Below are 17,320 nucleotides of genomic sequence, written 5' to 3'. Positions count from 1 at the left end.
GCACACACCGGGCTGTTTAAACTCTAGAAACGAGAACAAAACTCTTAAATTACGTATGAAATCAGCTGATTCTGTCCAATTAACTGAGAGCGGATTAGTGGTTATGGACCGCGCAACTTTCTATAGTCACCCATCCGTGCATAGGCGTGTGTACTCGTATGTAAACTGAATTCACCACACTTCCCAAACTTGCCACTTGCTGAAAAGGGCACACCTGCTTTCGCAGTGCTATAAGTCGCAGCATTTTACACTGTTTTCAGAAAGCGAAAAACTGTTCGTTGTGTCAAATATTTCTCTCAATAGTATAGTATAACAAGCGGCGCCGCTACGCTATTTTTAATTCAAAAACCAATCCGAGCTCACCTTGCGAAAGCTGAAGAGCGAACAAACAAAACTGAAGCAGAGTCGAGCTTGCACTTCATTTGCGCTGCAGCAGCAGTCGGGCATACTTACTTACACACGAGTTATATAAGCTGATACGTATATAGATTAATGTTTCAGCACCAAGACTCACCAATATCCGAACAAAATCAAGTTCTTATATAGTATTAGTAGAATAAATCTTAAATTGATTACCAGGAAAGAGGAAGCAATTAAAGGATTGGCTTTAAGCTGTATTTGTCTTTGATTCTGCTTACAAATAGTATTTTTGTGAAAATGGTGAGTGTGACGTGACTCGTAGTGAATCAAAATTGTGAACAAGGCCTACATGGGCATAATTAATTAAAATTACGAGCCGTTGAACATAATTTGTTCGCAATGGCGTATAAGTACCTCTAAACTATTGTCGAAACGCTTAAGATAATGTGTGTGTGTTTGTTAAAAATATAAATAAAAGAAGTTGCATTTACATATGTATGTACTTATGGATGTTGTTTTAATAGCTATATGAATTAACTGTGGTGATTGTAAGCATAAAATTTATAAAAGAAAAATTTAAATGAATTTATAAAATAAAAAATAAAATAAGTCTGTCGAACCCTATGAGAGTACAATACTTATTTTTTATGGAGGGCTGAAAAAGTATTTATGGTAATATCGCATAAGTCTTAATTCTTATAAGACGATATTTGTCAACAATGAAATTTTGTTCTTTACATGTATCAAATTCTCTATTACTTCCATAAAAAAATAACTAAGGCCCTCATAGTAATTGTTAAAATCTATAACACACCGCACGCGGCTTGAACCTGTGAAATAAAAATGAAATCAAGAACAATATCCTCGTCAATGCTATGTTTTCTAAAGTAAGTGTGCAAGTGGAATTTAATTATCTACAAGGAACACATTTTTGTCGCGTTGTTTTATGCAATTTGGTTTTATTTTATTATGCCTCAATAATTATAAGTACATCTTCCAACACGGATATTACAAAATGGTTTTATCTTTTTTTAAACACTTCTAAATCTTTCCTCGGCAGTCAATGGCAAACCTCCGAGTGTATTTCTGCCATGAAAAAGCTCCTCATAAAAATATCTGCCGTTCGGAGTCGGCTTGAAACTGTAGGTCCCTCCATTTGTGGAATAACATCAAGACGCACACCACAAATAGGAGGAGCTCGGCCAAACACCCAAAAAGGTTGTACGCGCCAATTATATATATATATATATTATATATAAATCTTTGAGTTCTCCTGGATTGATATCTTAGTTTATTAAATGTACTGATATAATAAATAACAATGTACCATGGCTTTCATCATACATAGTTCAAAAATTTTATCTGAAGTTGAAAGAAAAATGAAAACAATGAATAAACACACAGAAGTAGAAATAACCACAAAGCACTTGTCCATTAAAATAAGAAAACCGCCAACCAATTCTCGCAAATAAAGCCAGTTCGTACAGAACAGTTAAGCGATAAGCTGGTGGCCAGCAACTGAATAATCTGACCGGAAACGCATTATGAGCGTTGAATAGCGACAACCTATGGCCGTCAAAAATGACTGGCTGGTCAGACAAGCAACCACAATGCCGACTACCAAGCGCGAAGTGGCACTTTTCACGCTCCGTGAACGATCTTGGCATACACCAAGCACAGAATTTGCACAGCATATCTAAAGCCATATAAAAGTCCATATATATGTATGTATGTCCACATTTATAAATACGCCACTTTTTTAGGCTCGGAAGTTACCTATGATGCAACTGAAGCATTTGCGGCGAACTTGAAAACTTTAGCCGATAAGTAGGTTGGTTAACTTGTGTTTATGGAGTTGTTGCTGGCCTGTGAAGCTCTTCTGCTGAACATTAGAGTACATGCACATACCTACATATGAACTCACGTAAACTACCTAGTAAGCCAATGCCGTTTCTTTTGAATTACAATGTTCATAATTGTAACTGGCAATGAGCATAGAATACAAGGATAGTAAAAAGGGTTTTAAGCTTTTTATATAACGCTTTACTTGATATTTCAGTGTTTTCTTGTTATTCATTGTTCTCAACCTAATAAGTGCTGTCATTTAATGCTTGTATATGAATCGTGTTTGTAGATACTTATACTTAAATATGCATATACTTATATACCTATGTCCGTAAACATGTTTATGCTTCGCTGCGTGGAAGAGATTTTAATAATGAGTTGTTTCAGAAGCAGAACGACGGCACCAGATGATCTTTAAAACTATTCTCAGATATTTTTCAACAAAATCTAAAAAATGAAAGATAAATTGTGTTTTCTTTTCTCGCAATAATATCGCTTTATTCCATCCTGCGCCAGAGCTGTAAAATTTTCGTATTCTTTCCTCAGCATATTCATAGGGTTGCGTTGAATTGTTACTAAAAACGTGAGTAACCCGTGTTATTTTAATATATTCAGTGTGTTATGATTTATTATATAAAATATACAACTTAGGGGGTGGTAGTTTTTTCCTGTTTTATTTTCATATTAAAATTACACGGCTATATGTTCGCAATGTCGGCATATAGTGATATGATGATATTTTTTGCTAAAAACTCAAAACTTCAACTTTTCAACTAGGTCGCATCGAAAAAGAAATTTTTTACTAAAAGAAATAAGCCTGGCGAATATGTACCTTACAAAATCTGCAATACTTATGTATTTATATATGTGTTGTTCAGAAAAATTTCAAAAACGGTTCAAATAGCCAAAAATTTGATTGTACTCATATTTTAATTTCTCTTGAATCTTGCGTCATGTTTCTTTATTGTTATAAATATGTACATATTGATCTTCGAACATTGGCACCTCGTATACGCCTCGATTAATATATGTTCGCACCGCGTAATTGCAATGCAAAATATGTTAAGGGGCTTTTGACTTAAAACCAATACTAATAGTTTTATTGAAAACATAACTAGCATTTCTTTGTTTCCAGAACTTTAAACTTTCAAAATACAAAATGATGACCCACAAAATTCTGGCTGTTAAAAATTTGTTGAAAAAAATGTTCAAGAAAAGAATACTGTAATGCAGAATTTAATACCGCTCAGACGTAATTAACTATACATATGCATGTACGAAGTGTGTTAAAAAATAAGGTGAATTTTCAAATTTCGCGGGCTACGTACATTCAACTATCGATTATTATTATTTTTTATATTGGTATACTCAACACTCGAAGCAGCAATACAGCCTGTTTACTTTGTTTGTGAGAGTATGAGCATGAGTCCAGGAGAACGAAAACCAAAAAAGCACGCCAAGTTCAATCAAATGTCAAGGTTTGGCTCACTGTTTTCTTCAATTACCATGGCGTAGGGCATCCGCAGTTCTTACCACAAGGTCGTACGGTAAATTAGGAGTATTACGTTGATGTCATGCGCCGTTTGCGTGAATCAATACGAAAAAACGCCCGAAATTGTGGAAAAAAATGCATGGCTTTTACATCCTGGTCACTCATCTTTGCTTTTGAGAGATTATTTGGTCAAAAACTACACCGTTATCATGCCTCAACCATTGTATTCACCATATTTGGCCCCCTCCGACTTTTTCCTTTTCCCAAGATTGAAGAGACCCATGAAAGGACGGCGTTTTGAGACGATAGGGGAAATAAAAACGGAATCGCTGAGAGAGCTCAAGTACATACCAAAAAGTGCATATGCTGCCACAAGTGTATTATATCTGAGGGGGACTACTTTGAAGGAGATAAAATAGGAATTGATGAATAAATAAATATTTTTTGAGAAAAATGAAAATTCACTTTACTTTTTTAACGCACCTCGTATGTATATTTGTATGCATATACATACGTGTGCACACACTCCCATATTAGTCACATCTTTTCTTTATTTTGTTGGCGTAAGATTAATCGGATTGGGTCATCTATTCTGTTACTGCTCATATCTCCTCACTGTGTTTGGCATATCGTTATTGTGTGGAGAATTTATTACTACTCCAAAATAAACCAGTTTGAAATTTTTGTGCGCCAACGCAACATTTTTAATGAGTGAGTGCAACGCATGATTCTAATGACGTGTGGTTGACATTTGAATTTTCAAATTATTTAACTCTTTACAAAAAATTATTAAGAATATTATTTGCTTCACTTTTTCCTTTCATCGTGTTACAAATGTATTGAACGCAAAATGAAAAACATTAAAGTATTCGATTAAAAGCAAGATATTTGGCATTGTAAATATATGTAAGTATTTACAAAATTATACACTGGCTTACTGGTTCTGAATGCAAACACATATTATTAAGTATTAACACATTGTTAATGTGAAACAATTTGACTTGTGTGAAATATTTATAATTAGTATTTGAAGTTTTAGAATTGTTTGAGTATGTGTGGGCGTGCTGCTATGTGCTTTTAATTATTTTTGTATTGTTTAAGTTACGATTCCCGGTACAGTACCAAATTTCACCCGCTCCGTATTAAAGTTAGAGAAAGGACCCTATCGTATATAAATTACATATCTACAACAACTAAGCACTCAGACATCATACAAGTATTTAAATTATATAGAAAATTGAGTGTATCACTTCAAACGTATTAGGTAAATTTTAGTATATTTTGTACTTTATTTGAAACCTTATTTATTATGTAGGGTTTTTGCGCAACGGTAATAAATATTACAACATAGACATCAATACAAAGATATTTACCAGCTAAATTGACACCTGATTTTGTTTGCTTAATCCAAAACAAATAGTGTTTTATTTTCTAAAAAAAATGCCGATAATACGAATAAAGAATGTCATACGTAGTAGAAAACTCACCATTCACCCGGTCAGAGTAAAAAAATTTGAAAAAAGAGCCGCTGTCTTATGAACATGCTCAGAAAAGTTTACATCTCTGGCACAGGGCGGAGTAAATGCGCCTTTAATGCAAGAAAAGAAAGACCAGAAGTTATATGTATGAACAAAAGAGTTTAAAGAACTTTATTAAAAAAATGTTTGAGTGATATTACCAACTAATTTGTATGAAAAAGATATATACAAATTAGTTGAAAAAAGTTAAAGTTACTATTAGTATGAAATAATTAATCTTTATTTGAAAAATATGGTTCCTGGCTTTGCTACTTAAGAGGCGAAAACACAAGTCGCCGATCTACTATTAGAAGTCACAAGTAATGACAAAGATGCGTAGCTAGCGAAAGACTTGAAAGTAAAATCCAACTGGAGTCTTGAAGAATAAAATATAGTAACTCTTGTTTTGACAAAAAACACAACTTATGCGCCCCAAAAAAGCACACAACTAAAAATATTTATTAATTTTAACAGTTCTAACAGTGCTAATGATGTAGACTAGTTTTTTGAAATTATAAGTTAAAATTGACACTTACATGCTTCAATATTTTACTTATACTTTCAAAAGCTTATTTAATTCAAATATGAAAAAATATGAAAGAGGTCTCAGGGATTTTCAACGATATTTTCTACATTTCTTTAGAAAAAGCAATTATTCCTACCCAATTGATTTGTTCCACAGTCGAAAAGTTTATTCTATATGACGAAACTTACCCTAATAATAATCTGCAGTACCAGGATTCAGAACTAAACGATCCTTCAAGGTTCACGGTTGTCTCCGAAAACGCGAATTTTAATCGATAAAAGGCATGCTTTCGGTAGTAGGCATAATTGCAGTCAATTAGAATGAAGAAGAAAGGACCGGAGCTTTTTGTTGAACTGGGCCAAGATGTCTTATGCAATTACCGGTATAATTCGCGAAGAAGACGAAAGCAAGAAAATGACATTAAAAATTGGAGCAGAGAATGCCTGATGTGCCTACACTACAGTCTCACATAATAACATTTCAACTCGTTTAGGATTGAACACCGTCCTGCTGGGCACCCTTTTTGGGTGCATGTTTATAAATAAGCAAAACAAACATGGCGGTGAGGAGCTGGTAAGGTGCATGCATCAGCTCTTATGTAAAATATGGTGGGATGAAAGCATGCTTGCCGTTTGGAATTTAAGTGTGCTCTGCCCAATCCATAAGAAGGGAGGTTCTACAATCTGTGACAATTACCGCAGGATTAGAGTATAAGGTTCTAGCGAGAATATTGTGTGAAAGACTGAAGCCGACCATCAACCAACTGATTGGACCTTATCAGTGTGGCTTTCGGCCTGGAAGATTCACAATTCATCAAATATTTACAATACGCCAAGTCTTGGGAAAGGCCGATGAAAGGAGAATCAACACACACCATCTTTTTATGGATTTCAAAACTGCATTCGACAGTATGAAAAGGAGTTGCCTATATGCCTCTGTGCCTGAGTTTGGTATCCCCGCAAACTAATACGGCTATGCAAAATGACTTTACTCAATACCAGCAGCGGCGTCAGAATTGGGAAGAACTTCTCCGAGCCCTTTGATACCAAACGAGGTTTCAGACAGGCTGATTCTATGTCTGGTGATTTCTTTAGAGCGTACAATTGTTGGAGTACGCCAATGGTATTGGCAATATCAGCTTTAACAACGGCGCTGTTAGTTGTGCCTTTTCCAAACTGGATAAAGAAACAAAGCGAATGGGTCTGGTGGTGAACGAAGACAAAACGAAGTACCTGCTGCCATCAAACAAACAGTCGGCGCACTCGCGTATCGGCACCCACGTCACTGTTGACAGTTATGAGTTCGAGGAGAATCTCTCTTGCCAACAGGTGCTAGTTTGGACTAATTAGGCAATTGAGCAGTAAAGTCCTTTCTCGATTAACAAAACAAATATTTTATAAGGCTCTCATCATACCCGTCCTATCGTAAGGCCCAGAAGCTTGGACGATGACAACATCCGATGTGGCGTCCCTTGGAGTGTTAGAGAGAAAGATTCTGCGGACGAGTTTTGGACCTTTGCACGTTGGCGAAGGCGAATATCGCAGGCGATGTTTTTTGATATTTTTCTTTGTTCACTCCTCTCAGAAGCACAGGGCCTGGAAAAGACTTGTCTTGCGTTGATTTCGTTTATCTATTTGATTTCTGGCAGGGTATGTGATTAGCCGGCCGCTAGATAGACATAGCGCAGCAAATAAAGACAGATACAAGCACTCCGGCTCTGAAAGTATTCGATACGGTACCAGCTGATGGTAGCAGAGGAAGAAGAATACCTCCTTTGTGTTTGAAAAATCAGGTGAAGAAGGACTTGGCCAAAATCGTTTAAGCGGTTATTGGGAATATCAAGAAGAATAAGCAAACACCCAACCAAACAATTGGCGAATACTTGTAAATAGTTCTTCGCTATCACATAGTTATAAATTTGGCTTAAGGTCCCCTTTTGATTTGTTATCTGAGGATAAAAAGCAATGGATGGGGGATGGAACATAGGACAATCTTCATAAGACAAATGTTACTTTTAATATATCAACAACTATTGAACCTTGATCAAATGTTTGTTGGGTTAATTAGATATTTTGGCAGTAACAATATACTCATTTTCTTTGGAGTAAACAAATCTTAGAAAAGTTATGGAAATGTAACGAGAAGACTCGTCTGAAACCATCAATGAAAAACGTTTGATCGTTCCTTAAACCAAAAACCGTTAATGCCTAGAGCTCCCTAAACTGGACGTTCAATTCGTATCCAATTATTAGTAATATAGTATAATTTATTTTACCTAACGGCTATTGCCCTCGTCATTAACGTTTCATCAAACAATTTAAATATTATTATTTGTTTAATGAGTATTGAAATTGTTAAACGATATCGAAAAATTCAAATGATGCCTGCATATTTCAGCTACTTTTCTTACTTCTTTTTAAGAAAGCTATACCACAAATAACTATTTATTTAATATACCATTTTATCTTTGCTCAACCACTGTTTACCGCAACCATTTTAAAATATGCTAATCCTGCTTTTTTTTGTTCTTTTGCAGACATTTATTTCGGCTGCTTTTGTGCTGTCAGTTTTGACATCATGTACTGTAGCCAAATATAACTATGATCCACCAATACAGCAACGAGGATACGACTATCCACCACCGAAAGTACCCTTTATTGAGGCCCCACCACCAAGATTGCCTGCTTCTTCTCCTACAACTCCGCCGCCAACTTTGGGATACACGTATCCAATACCGATTGTGCCTTTCACTATACCATCACCACCAAAGCCTAATACCCCGAGACAGCCTCAATCTAACCTGATCATACCACCATTGCATGAAAAACCGCCGCAACCATCGAAGTCAACCGGCTATTCCTACCCTCGCCCGTCAACGCCATTTACTTACCCATCTAGCCGTCCTCCAGTAACGCCAACACGTCCCGTAACAAGAACGCCTAAAACATCTGCAAATTCAACAGGATATGTATACACGCAACCCGATGTTCCTTTTACAATTCCTCCAAGAGCTCAAACGACGCGAGTGCCTTCTGTTCCAATAAATGAGCCATCGGCAATACCTACCTCACAACCTTCGAAATCTACAGGTTACTTTTACCCTAAGCCTAACGCCTCACTAACTATACCATCTTTACCACCGAAATCAACGGGTTATGTCTACACCCGACCTACAGTTCCTTTTACAACTAAACCGAAGACACCGAGTGTTTCGCCAACATTGCCAAAAACTCGACTATCAACACATAATCCGGCTCTCTCAAACTCAACTGGTTACTCGTATCCAACACCGAAAATACCTTTTCCCTTGCCATCTGAAGTTCCACCAACACGTTTGACGCCGGTCACAAAATCACCACCTACTCAAGCAACAGCTGCGCGGACACCTAATCTAGCTTCAGCGACTCCTAAAACTATAGGCTATACATACCCGCGACCATCGATCGAATTTAAGCCAACACATAAAGTACAAACAACACATCCAACAAAAACGACAGGATATTCATATGTTTCTCCTTCAATTCCGTTTACAATTCCATCTAAGGCTCCCGTTACCCTCTCGCCTCAAATAGTAACCCGCCCAACAACTGCCCCTCCACTTCTCGTTCAGACTACTGGATATTCCTACATTAAACCTGATGTTCCTTTCACGATTCCATCGAGGTCACCATTGACTACTTCTGCATCACCAATCAAAACCAATAAGTCGATCCCTCCGAAATCTGTAGGGTATACTTATACCCCACCAGCTATTCCCTTCACAATTCCTTCAAGGACTTCAACAACTTTACCCCCACCACCCCCGACAGTAACACACCCGCCATTAAAACGACCAGACTCGCAAACAACTCGTTCAAAAATTGAAGGATATACATATGACCCACCAGCTGTTGCTTTCACGATTCCATCAAGGACTCCAACAATAGGTCCAACCAATACAGTGCAAACAACACCTGTGCCGCTTACCATTTCTTCTGAATCTCCACAAACCAATCCACATCCAAAGACGGGATATATATATACGCCACCCGCAAAACCATTTACAACACCAACAAAGGCGCCAAAGAAAGAGGGGTACACATATCCAGCACCTGCCGTACCTTTCACATATCCGCAACAGACGTTATCAACCGTGGTATCCACTTATCTCCCACCTCAGGAGAAGGGCTACTCCTATCCTAAACCGGCAATACCCTTTGGACTCTGAATATAAATTATGATTATATACACTTAAATAATTATGAATGATGTTTCCTAACTCTCTTATACTGTGTAGTATTTCCAACTTAGGCGTGTATATGTACATATGGCATTGAAAAGATTTTCCTGCGGTAATATTTTAATGTCACATTGCGCTCCACTTATTGTTCGTTAAATTTCGTGAACAGTTGAATTAATAAATTTTAATTACAATACCTGCCCATATATGCACATATAGTAGATACAAATTGTGCACATGCATACATATACAAGACATATTTTCTTTGCCTAGCCTCGAAATATTACTGCCTCCGTACTCAAACCACGTAATGTAAACGATTTAAGCCATATTTATGGTATGTATGTATGTATAGTAATTCAAATTATTTGGTAACGAGTGATAATGTAAATCTATGGAACTTTTACTGATACCAATTTGTGCACTTTGTGATTGATTAAAGATTAATATTATGTGTAATGATTTATTTCTATAATGCCAAAATATGTGTATAAGCTTTTAAGGTATATTTGTAAACCGTGTAAGAATAATAACACATCGTCGTGGTTACAGAAATTATTCAGGAAGATTCTATTGTATAAATCACTTCTGAATGATTTCCTATGCAATGCCAGAAAATTTCATTGAAATTCATTTGGAAGTGCCGGCATTTAAGACTTTTCAACATTGCTGCTTCGAAGTACATATATACAACTATTTACACTCAGAATCATATGTTTTTACTTGTTGTAAAATACTGTACTGTACGGACAAGACAATTACAATTTTTCAAAGCTCGCTTTTGAAAGCAATGGAATTGCATAGCATTTTGGGCGATATGTGGTGACCAGCAGGATGTGTCTGTTATGTATAGTAAGCTCTTCCTTCAGTGTGAAATTCGTGTGGGAAGTGGGTATATAATGCTTTGCTCGAACCAAATAAAGTCCTTTAACAGTTTTATTATAATAAGGAAAACAAATAATAATAATAAATAATTCGTTTGGAGAATTCTACCTATGTGCATATACTGCGTTAAATAACTATAGCACATAGACTTAAAGAATGTCAGTAGTGAATGATTCCCAGACGGTATCACTTCTTATGTCATCTTTAACATTTGCCAAGTAAAAACTTATTATGAAAATAGTCCGTCTTTAAATGAAAATCTTTAAATGAAATAATCATCCGAATAAATCGACAATTCCAAGGTTGATGAAAAGATTTCAAGAAACTGGTAGAAAGAGTGTAAATATATTCAAATATTATGAAAAAATATTAAGACCTTAAAGAATATAGATTTTTATATGTTTTATTTTAAAACAGCATCTGAGTGCGTATTTTGCAACACCCTTTATTAGTCCTCTTAGCTTACTCTGTTTTTTCGCAAAAACTTCTGAACTTTCATAATCTCCTCATTAAAAAGAGTTAGAGCGTGTTAATATTCATTATTGACAGTTATTTTCAACTGTTGTATTCTCCAACAATTATGTTCCTAATGCTCTAATCTAAACCTAGCTGGCCATAAGTATTTATCCCAATTTATATTCAATATCTCGGGCTCCTAAGGATTTTATTAGTTGATTATGAGCCCCCAGTGTCAAACTTCATTATCATTCAATTGGATACCATCCAATTTCAATGACTCCTTGCATACGTGGTGTACCTATTACGCACATTAAAAACTTCGCATGTATTCTTCTTCTTCTTAATTGGCGCGATAACCGCTTACGCGATTTTGGCCGAGTTTAGCAAAGCGCGCCAGTCGTTTCTTTCTCGTGCTAACAGGCGCCAGTTGTATACACCAAGTGAAGCCAAGTCCTTCTCCACCTGATATTTCCAACGCAAAGGAGGCCTTCCTCTTCTTCTGCTACCACCAGCTGGTACCGCATCGAATACTTTCAGAGCCGGAGCGTATCTATCCATTCAGACGACATGACCCAGCCAGGGTATCAGCTGGATTTTTATTCTATGTCGTCGTAAAACTCATTCTGCTCATCGTTCCATTGCCTGCGATCTTCGCCGTTGCCAACGTGCAAAGGTCCAAAAATCTTGCGCATAATCTTCCTCTCAAACACTCCATCGGACGTATTACTAAGAATAAATTCAAGAAGGTACTAAGGCCGCTTGTTGGTATCCGTGCTTCCCCATGCTTCCTTGTGCGCAATGATGTCGCTCCCAGTTTTCGGACTAAATCAAGTAGGGCGTGAGTTTCATTACCTTGTTGCCACTAAAATGTTTCATTGACATTCAGTGCTGCTAAACGGTACTTGAACCGCTACCAGATTTCTAGATAAAAACTCTGAAAGACATATGAAACTCGTAGTACAAATCAATTCCATACAATTTCTGGTTTTCATATCTGACGCCACACATTACCTACTTGTTTGTTGTGGCCAAACCTCTAATCTGGGCTTTGACGGTCTAGGGGTTTTTGACCATCGCTATTCTCAATTTAAACGTGGTAATTGCCTTTGCGATTACCGTTGAGACGGTTTTGGCATGGTGAAGATTTATTTGGGCGATATTAATGCTAATCATCGTTGTTACTACTATTTCAGTGCATCACTTCCATCTACTGATATCGGTGAGGTCTGACGGTAATACTCCGACGGAATGTCCTAAGCCGAGTCGCCTGAACACCTCGACCTCGCTTTCCACCGATTCATTTTAGCAGCGAAACGTCCACAGTCGAGTCGCTTTTGGCAACTTTTTCAACTATCTTTGCCGCTACGTCGTCTGATATTTTAATCCCGGTATTGCCGCCGGCTTGATTGCTATCTGCTTTTTTAACCGAGCCCTCCACAACTTCTGCGGGTACACCGATATGGCGTCCTTTGTGTACTTATAAATGGATGCGATCGTAATAGCATACAGTCATTAGGCGCACACGTGGGCCTATCTGGGAACTTTTCCAGCCGTTCCAGGCAATCTTTTAAGAGCAAGAAGTTTAATAGATTAATAGATTGACCCCCGGATTAAGAGATGGGATGCTTAGTGACCAACCCACCCAGCCATGTACGCATATTAGAGTAACTGCGGGTATTGTGGTATACCCATTTTATTTTCGTCTATAAAATCGTTAAATTTTATTTGATTTGAATGAAAATTTATCAATAATATGCTACCGTTATTAAGTTCAAATAAACCTAGCTTCAAAAGCCTTAGAGCCGCGAGTTTCAGAAATATTTAAGAAAGTACTGCAAAAGACGGAAACAAGCCCTTGAAGAAATTGGCGGGTAATGTGATATACCTTATTCTGGTAAGGTATATAGTATACCACATTACCCGCATATGATGCCTTTAATAATAAGTCAGTTACTTTTGATTGATAACTAAAATTTTATTGCGAACCATTTAAAAAAGGATTATGAACTGAATTAAAACATATTGAACAAAAATATTTTAAACTTCAGTTGACAAAAAACGCAACAATAAAATTCATAACACTTGTAAGAGTATTACTTACAAGAATCGCAAAGAAAAATAGCACTTCGATTGGGAATACACTTTTCGTGGGCCCAAATTTGTTCGCATTGCAGACAAGAGGTCCAAGGCTTCATTATTATAACCTCCCCATAAATTTTGCCACAGTAGTTGCAAGAGGATTCTTTTGTTGGGGGAACATCTGGAAACTCCTCTTCACTGTCACTTGAATGCGAGTCAACAAACGATTTGGTAGAAATATTTTTTTTATTAGAGGGTTTTGCGGATGGATTAACCGGAGCATTGCGTTTTCTGTTAATGCTTTCAATGCTCTGCAACAAATTACATTTATAAGGCGAAGTTGTCAAAACAGTTGCCTTTGTTTTCCGGCTTTTCCGATTAGATGGAGGATCTCGTAGCTTTGGTGGTGGAGATATTTCCCAGGGAGTAACGAGTCTTCGGCTTGTGCTTGCTTCTATAAACAAATTAAATAGCGTTCCAAAAAATTTCCATAGATCTTATTGCGAAACTTACGAATTTTAGGCTCAATTTCCATGGTTGATGCGCCTGGGGTTTCTCTTGTCGTTGAATTTATAATTTCAACTGGATCCTCTGAGAAGACAATATATCTAGCAAGATTTTTTATATTTAAAACTGAATTGTACCTGATGATGAGTTCCCAGCTATAAAATCTGCATCTGTGAAAATATGTTTGTCAAACGGATGAATCCCCGTGGCTTTAAAACCATTTATTGCAATTTGTCCAGTTTGAACCCTCAAATAAGCCTTAGTAAATAGTCCTGCGATATCAAAATGTGTAACTTTTCTGCCCTGTTCACGCATAAATCGTCTTATTTCGTCATTATAGTACTTCTTAAAAGGTCCCATAAAAGCCTTATCCAACGGTTGAAGTTTGTGTGTTGAATGGGGTGGCAAATAAAGTATAGTTACATTGTGTTCGCGAGCTAGATCAATAACTTCTATATTGCGTGTGTGGCTATAATGCCCATCCAATATAAGAAGCAGAGGTTCAGACGGAGATGGTTTCGTCACGCTTAAAAAATGCCTGAACCATTTCGTGAAGATGGGAATCTGAACTCCTCCAGGCAAATGGCACGCCGAGTTTGAGCCAAGGGGAGCGTCCTTCATTAGAAGAGGGTTATGGTTTTTTCGTGGAAAGATGAAAAATTGTGGTTCGAAAACACCTCCTGCGCTCATGCAAATGATGACTAACAAGCGATCTTCGCTCAGGTGAAGTCATTGTTCCAATCTGTTTTTTTCCTTTCCGAGCGATTATTTGTGCCTGCTGCGGAAGGAACTACTGATATTCCGGTTTCGTCAACGTTCCAGATACGAGTAGGCGGAAAATTATGTTTTGCGTTTTCTTCTTCCAGCAATTTGAAAAATATATCAACATTTTCTCGAGAAAAACCACTTGCACGGTCGACACTTGTTCCAGTTGGCTTTCGAAAACTCAGAATATTTCGGTGTCGGTTACAGAAGCCTTTTAGCCAATCCTTGCCAGCGCACTCTTTGATAACGGAGAACTTATTGCGAATGTTGTTTCTTGTGGCAATTTGATAACACAATGACCGCACGTCTGCGCGTGTTAGTCCCCAGTACCTTGACCCCATTTCTAGTAAATATTTAACTAAGTCATTTTCAATTTCCGCTGTTAAAATCGGAGCCCGGCCAAGTTTAGTTGTCAACAGCTCCTCGATGGACTTCTCGCTTCTTGAAATGCGCTGCAGAGTGGTATGGGGGACACTGAGGCCAAGAGAATACCCATTTCACCTTTTCTAACCGCTTGGATAGCTTTTTTCATATCCTCTGCTTTCCTTTTTCGTATTTCACCTTTCTTCGGCATTTTTTTGATCGAGAGGGTAATATGGTACACTATATCACTTTAGCCGCCTTTACCTATACCACAATAGCCGCATTAAAGTTTGAACAAATTAATTTTGAATAATTAAATATCGACCAAGCATACAAAAATATTGCTTATATGCTTCACTAGTATTAAACTCACTTATTACTTCCCGATGAATAAATGCAGTTTAAAGCACAGGATTTTAATTTGCCAGAAATTTTCCACTGAGCACAAAAAATTGCCAACCACACGACCACGCGATTTTTTTACAACTGACTCACTGTATGCCTCGCAAAACACAAATCAAATCACGCTTTCTTAAGATTCTGAGAATGCCGAAATATCTAACTTGGTCCCGTTATTTCCACGTCTTTAGTTTTCGAATAAAGCTGGTATACCACATTACCCGCCTATACCACAATACCCGCAGTTACTCTACATACATTTCCAGTCTGTCCTTAATGGTATACCGAATCAAACCGATAGTACAGACCAGTCATTCATAGATGTGCTCAAGCTTAACCACCTCTGTCAAGTTATCAAGGAAGGGTGTTTTTTATTTAATTTTAATGTGTATAAATCCGAAGTTCAAGGTTTGTGCAAATTTGAAAAAAAAAAAAATTTCAACAAATTTTTATGAAAATTTACACATATTAATCAGAATTTCTAGAAACATTTTAATAATGCAGTCTTATAGCGATGAACTATAGTACAAGTTTTAAATGGCTCAAAAATCGCGTTGATTTTTGAAAATTTTTTCATTAGTCATATTTTATTAAAATCAAGGTAATATTGATTCTATAACACAAATAGAACAATTTGGTGGAATATTGTAAAACTTCAGCCGAAGGAAGAAAAAGGAAATAAAATAAAAATACTCTCACTTTGACAATGTCGCTCCAATCAGTTGGTCAAGAATAATAGAGAAAGAGATAGCGGCATCCAAATTCGCCGTGTCGTACGAGTCCGTCAATAAACAAACAAACGGAAGGGGAATCACTTGTTTGTTAAGTAAAAAAGTAGGCGAAAGCAATAGAAACAACCAAATACAAGAAATTATACGCACACACACATACTTTCTTGCCATGGCGTCTTCCGTATAAAAACGCAAAAAACTGCATTTGGAGGCTTTATATTCATTAGAGCGTTAACAATTTAACACGCGCCACATCGTTTGCATTAGTTTGTTTACTTTAAATCGCACAAATCACAATATTACCAACCATTCACTGAATTTTCACAAGCATGAAATTTCTCCTATTTTTGTTAGTTTTGTTCATTTGTTTTGTATTGCGAAGACTTGTCAAAATCGCGAAAAATAAAGTAACTGTTTTTTAATGGCACCACCTCCACTACTCATTTCGCCTTGGTCTCTTGCAGTTGAAAGAAAAACCCCACATTGAATAAATTCGCCTTGATTAAAATAATGTCAGTAATACAGTATTGTGAGCTCACAAAAATGCAAATTTGTACTGGGCCACTATCGTGAATGGTAAACTACGTTACTGACAACTAGATGGCGCGCTTGCGCTAAGACAGTGCCAAACCGTCATCAACTTTAAAAAGAAAAACCCTTCATTTGACAATATTCATAGGGGGGAAACTTTCGTTGTTTCAACGAATTTTCTTTTGGTGTTGCCTGCGTCGTTCACACAGAAAAACTCCGTTACTTTTACTTTTTAGTCTACAGCCCACAACTACATTGGGAGGAATTAAAATAAAAATTGAATTGCCCAAGCATGAGCAACTCTCCCTATTCCACAAGTTATCAGTTTCTTCAACAAAAGTTGCCCTGCATGAACGCAGTCTTTCTGACTGGCGTTGATAAAACAAACGGTTGTTATCAAAGCGCAGGCGCACTAGACAAGTATTTGGTCTTTAAATCCTCGAACTTTGTAATAAGGGAAAACAATAAACGGAACCAGAGCTACATACATACATACATACATACTATATCGTTTTTTATTAAATTCGCGCCACTGCATCGGGGGCATTGTTTTATTTCGCACTCCAAATTCGTATTGGATTTGCCGGGGATTTGCGTATTTCTTTTTATAATCGATTTGCTATACGCTTCTTTAGGCAAATT

General features: G+C 37.0%; 1 protein-coding gene across 1 annotated transcript; it reads left to right on the top strand.

Annotated features, from left to right (window-relative positions):
- The first annotated feature begins 328 nt into the window (after positions 1-328).
- LOC129242728 (mucin-2) lies at positions 329-10,525 on the top strand. The gene is made up of 2 exons (XM_054879530.1): positions 329-660; positions 8,277-10,525. Exons 1-2 carry the CDS (start codon positions 658-660, stop codon positions 9,945-9,947), a joined length of 1,674 nt encoding a protein of 557 aa, XP_054735505.1. The 5' UTR covers positions 329-657; the 3' UTR covers positions 9,948-10,525.
- The last annotated feature ends 6,795 nt before the right edge of the window (positions 10,526-17,320 follow it).

Source organism: Anastrepha obliqua, chromosome 3 (genome assembly GCF_027943255.1).
Source record: "Anastrepha obliqua isolate idAnaObli1 chromosome 3, idAnaObli1_1.0, whole genome shotgun sequence".
NCBI lineage: Eukaryota > Metazoa > Arthropoda > Insecta > Diptera > Tephritidae > Anastrepha > Anastrepha obliqua.
The sequence above is the reverse complement of the archived record's forward strand: the minus strand, read 5'-3'. Positions and strand labels throughout refer to the sequence as shown.